A 5,377-nucleotide genomic window follows, 5' to 3' on the forward strand; every position below is an offset into this window, starting at 1 on the left:
ACAAAAAGGTCAGGTAATAAAGAATAGTTGATATACACCATAAAAACAATATAGAAAACATTGTGTTCACCATCAAAAAAGGAATTACAGTATTTATTTTAAAGAACAAAGGCACATGTTTCTTGAAAACCCTTACTGTATTTACACAAGAAAATGTATATCTATGTGGCTGCTGTTTTTTGTTGTTTGACCTGTGTGTATGTACATGGGCACAATCACAAACACACAGTAGACACACAAGTGGGCACAGAAAATCACACTGGGGCAGTTATTTATGCATAATTTCTTTCATTAGTAGAAAATGATCCTCGTTTGACTTTTTACAGCAATAAAAACAAAAAGATTTTAGTTTAAAACCCTCTAAATACAGTTGTTCAGGCAGAAAGTAATCCAGGTGAGGCCAGAAAAAAGTCACTATCAGGCACATTTTTTCTATTTACACTTCTCTCCCTAACACCTGGGATACAGTCAGTGAAGTGATTTAAGTGTAATTTCATGTTATATGTTTAAAGCAGTATGTCAGTACATACTGTCTGTGGTTTTTTTTAAATAAAGATAAACAACTGCTTTTGTGCCTGGATGACAGATTTATTCTCACAGACTGAATCCAAAGTGTTTAAGGAGATAAATGCTTCCTCAAAACTACAGATGATCAATAAATAAAAAATTAAATATGGCACTTTTTTTAGGGCATCACTGTTTCATGGTGGATTTGAGAGATAATCCCAAAGTGCTTCAGAATAAAGAAGTCCTCAAGAATGTGAAGCGTGAATAAGAACATAAATGATTAGAATATGAAGTCAACAGGGTCTTATGGGTTGAGCAGTTAGGGTTAACCTTAAGTTATTATGTTGCCAGCCTACACATCAAACACAAATATTGCTTAAAAAACGATTCATGTGCAACAATAAACCCTGCCCGACTACTCCAAATCAATTAATGACTCTTCCAGATGTGTATGCAGTATGTTTTTAATCAAATTGAAAACATTGCTGGCTAACATTGTCTCAGATCATCTCACCCTAACATTATTGCTGTCAGGAGAGAAGATAACGGAGCACCTCTGTCTGCTACAGGCTGCGGATATCAACATTTTCTTCTTCATATACCCACATTTTAAAAATAAAAGCTTTAATGTTGATAACAGTAATAATACACAAACAAATATAAAAATAAAATATGGTTTCCTTGAGATATACAGGTATGAGATGACTTGACAAGAGAAATATTCCCTGTATTGTACAGTGAAACAAAAAGTAAACTCAGTCTCCATTTTTTGCCCCAAACAAACATGGCAGCCAGAACAGTTAGCAATGGTTTGTTCAATTAACTGAGACATGACTTTAAAACCCACTTAAAAACCAAATGTCTTCAGCAGTAATAAAAGTGATCACAATATTTAATATGCTTTTTAAAGTTGGTCCTCTATTTAGTTTCTTTTGCTTATTTGCAACTGGAATGTAATCATCTGTGCAAACGTTGCCATGTAAAAATCATGATAACATAAGAGGCAAAAACAAATGTTGAGTTCAAATTCAAATTTTAATATAATGGGGTTTTTTTTAGCTGCCGCTTTGGGTTGCCAGAGTAATAAGTTGTTTATAATAGTGTAAATTTAAAGTTCTATTTGAGGTATTCTACATTGATCTCTAAGAAATAGTTCATCCAGGTTGCTTCACACAGATGCCCAGGTAACGCTTGCATGTATGACATGTCTCAGCATTTTATCTTTGCTCTGAAGTGTTTCTGCTCAGCTGGAAAAGTCATCATTGTGCCACATTGTTCTGTTCACCTTCATTCTTGCTAACCCCCAACCTCATCTCCTATGTCTCCTTGCATTGGTCCGTTTCCCAGGCCAGGCTGACAGGAAGTGAGCACAATATGTTGGCTCACACGAGAGATAACAGTGACAGGAAGGGGCGGGCACAAGCCCCCAGATGGACAGGAAGTTGACTCCACTGTTTGGTTTAGCTGATTAAAGGACGGAGGGAGAAAGACAGTGGGAGAGATATGGTGGGACAAACTGGGAGAGCAGGAAAACCCAATAAAGACTTAGAGTGAGGTGGAGGAACCGGCTGCTTTATGTATATATATGAACCAACAGGAAAGCATTGATGGGGCTTCCAGCTATTGTATCCACTGCTTATCATTCAAAGGAAGCCAGGGTTTCAATGAAACAAGTTCAAGTCCAAACTAAATAGAATAAACAGTCAAGTAAATAAACAAAATTCTCTACACTGCATTTAAATTAAATAAAAAAGGAATGTCCTGAATACACATGAGTGTGTGACTGTGTGGAACCTCATAAATATTGTCATGTCAACTAATTTTAATGGGCACCATTTTATAATCAGGAAAGTAGATTTTAAAGTGGTCACTAGTGACATTTTACCTTAATAAAAGTCTTTCTTCATCATTTATCTTCAGGCCCGTCATTTATACAATAAGATAACATTTTGTTGTTTTAATTCTAGTGGATCATTAATACACAGTTCTTTGCCAGATTCTCTACAGTCTTCTCCTACAGGCCAGGGATCAAACAGCCCATAGGAGCGATTGTTCCTGATTACTTATAGAGCAAATAGACTGCACAGAATCAAACAAATTAGAAATCTCAAAAGAAATTCTGGATCAGAGGCTTTATGGTCCAACAGTAGCCAAAAAGGATGAGAGGTTAAAGTTATTCATGCCACCTCAGGAGTCATCACAGCTGCCCAATAGTTGCTTTTGCCACTCAGCGTTTCCTGAGCTGTCTGAATCACTTTTGTCCTACTAGGCCTCTGAGATTTTTTCTCAACAATAGCTGTGATGATGGCTTCTGTCAAATAGAACCTGGGAACACATTGTAATTCTTTCTGAGCACAAGTACTGCCATTTCCTTTCTGTGTGTCTGTCTATAGTCTTTTTTTCTCCTCAGACCAGAAGATAACTAGGAAAATGGACAAAATGGCTCTCTTAGAAAATGACTCCTCATTGATATCAGATGGTTGTTTCTGAAAACACAGAGAGGGAAAGGTGTTTTAAGGTTTCCACCATGAAAAATGCTAAAATCAGGGACCTTTAATGCACCTGGTCTGAAATTTGTCTTGACTCTCTTGACAAATGGACAAACAGCTAATGCCAGGTCAAATGTAGGGAATCACTAACAATATGCTGTGAGAAAGTGAGCATACCAAATAATAACTGAGTCGAAACCACAGACTCATGAACGGTGTGGGGTTTTCAGAGGTGACCTTTCCTGGAAGATGGTCCTTTTTCAAATGAAGAAAACATCACTGGCATCTCACTGTGTTCAAACACTTCAAAACCCTTTGAGGTAAAACTCTTATGGCTGCTCAAAGTTTTTCACCTCAATCCACCTACCCCTTAATTAATTATATTTACAAATCAAATCAGAAATATCTAATCTAAAGTAAAATCACCATTTTTCCATGTTTGTAGCCCTTTCGTCAAATATAAAAAGCATTAAAGTTCAAAGAGATTACAGGCTGTTGATACCAAAGAGAGGAGTAAGTGTGGCAAAAAACTCAAGTCAGCAGTGAGCTTCTTTGACACGCACCATTGTGCATCCCAAAAGTGACTTGAACAAACTAATTTAAAACTATGTTGTGAAGCGGCGTGGATTGATAGTGAGCACCCCCATATCTGACAAGTGAGAGTAAAATCGAGCGTGAGATTGACAGGCGGATAGGGGCAGCATCCGCAGTAATGTTGACATTATACCAGACTGTTGTGGTGAAGAAGGAGCTGTGCCAAAAGGTCAGTTCTCATTTTACCAGTCAGTCCTCCAACCCTCATCTATGGTCACAAGCCGTGGGTAGGGACCAAAAGAATAAGACTGCGAATATAAGCGGTCAAAATAAGTTTCCTTCGCAGGGTGGCTTGACTTAGCCTTAGTGGCCAGCAGTGACCAGATGAACTTATATCATGCATTGTCTGAGATTAACTCTGTTTTGCTACAGTTCACAGTTTTATCTGATTGGATGTAAGATCTTTGAAGGCAGAACAAAGGGGTTATGATGAAAAAGATCACACAGCTGTGATGAAATATAAAGCATCCATGCAGTTTGGATCTCACAAGGTCACCAGTTAGCTCTCACTTTCTCTTGCAGCATCATTTCCTGGGATTGCTGGGGTTTTTTCCCCCAACATCCTGGAAGAGGCAAAAAGAAAGAGTCATCGCCACAACAAAAATACTTGGATTCATCATGATGAAGCTCTGGATTGTGATCACACTCTTGTTTACTGAGTGGGGAGGCTCAACAACAAACTTGGTGAATAACACTTGATAACACAAGGCAGTCGATGTTACACTGGAAAACAGACCGACCTGATTCTGCTTTCAGAAGCTAGAGGAGTCTTTGGAGAACAGTTATCTGCAAGATTGAAGCTCCTTGACCAGAAACAAGACAGACAGCATCGAAGCCTGGTTGTATGTGTGTGGGATTGTGTGTATTTTATGGCTGTTTTCAATGTGTGTGTGTTTGTATGTGTGTTTTGGCATCAGGTACACTTGTTAGCAGAAACTCTCCATCAGTAGTGACTGTAGTAGTCTGGTCCATCCACTCCATACAGCTCAGCCAGGGTCCTGAATCTTGGCCCCCAGTCATTCAGGAAATCGTAATCCAAATTTGATCCAGTGGAAGAACTTTCCAGAGAGCTGAGACTTCCAGCTAAAGACTCCGGTCCCTCGTAGCCGTAGATGTGGAGAGTGTCATATGGGAAGCCATCTCTGTCCAGGTCCGCCTCATCTTTCTTCACCTCGATCATTGCGGCCATGTCTCCCTTACATGCTGGGGGTGGAGCGTGGTGGGGTTTCTGGACCATAGCGTAGAGAGAAGGGTGAGGGTGGTGATCCGGGTGGCGGAGTAGGGAGCCGTCGTGACAAGCAGAAGTGAGGATTGAAACATCGTAGCTACAAGGGAAAAGGAATAAAGCTGGTAAACTCCTCATCTGAGAATGGGAGCCATAAGATGAGTCATTCTTATTTAAATGTGTTTATGTGTGAAGTAATTTGTCCTAGATATGACACAATAAGGACAAGAATCACTGCACCAGTGCTGTGAGAAGAAATAAAAACATAACCTAAGATGTTATCCTTCTTCACAAGCACGAATGTTCTAAAACAGTACAGTAACTTAGCGAATAGTTTGAGAACAGAAATACTTGTCTTATCCATTACTGACTCAGTTTAATGATTTACCCAAGCCAACAGCATATCCTAGTATATGGTATAGTTAATATAGACAGGAAACAGTAGAGGATTATGTACCTCTTAAATACAGATAGATTAAAAGAGATTAAACTAATGGTTTGTTTTGTGTAAACTGGGTTGAAGGATACAGAAAAGAAACTGCATACTGCAGATGGGGAGGGC

At 38.9% G+C, this 5,377-nt stretch overlaps 1 protein-coding gene across 2 annotated transcripts in view; it reads right to left on the reverse strand.

Annotated features, from left to right (window-relative positions):
* The window catches only part of cdh5 (cadherin 5), a 30,536-nt gene continuing 25,159 nt past the window's right edge, over positions 1–5,377 (reverse strand). For both annotated transcript variants that reach the window (XM_020601726.1, XM_020601725.1), the window contains exon 15: positions 1–4,915. In XM_020601726.1, coding sequence (XP_020457382.1) covers positions 4,534–4,915 — 382 coding nt within the window. In that variant the 3' untranslated portion in view covers positions 1–4,533. The remainder of the gene's footprint in view (positions 4,916–5,377) is intronic.

Source organism: Monopterus albus, unplaced genomic scaffold (genome assembly GCF_001952655.1).
Source record: "Monopterus albus unplaced genomic scaffold, M_albus_1.0 scaffold52.1, whole genome shotgun sequence".
NCBI classification, from domain to species: Eukaryota; Metazoa; Chordata; class Actinopteri; order Synbranchiformes; family Synbranchidae; genus Monopterus; species Monopterus albus.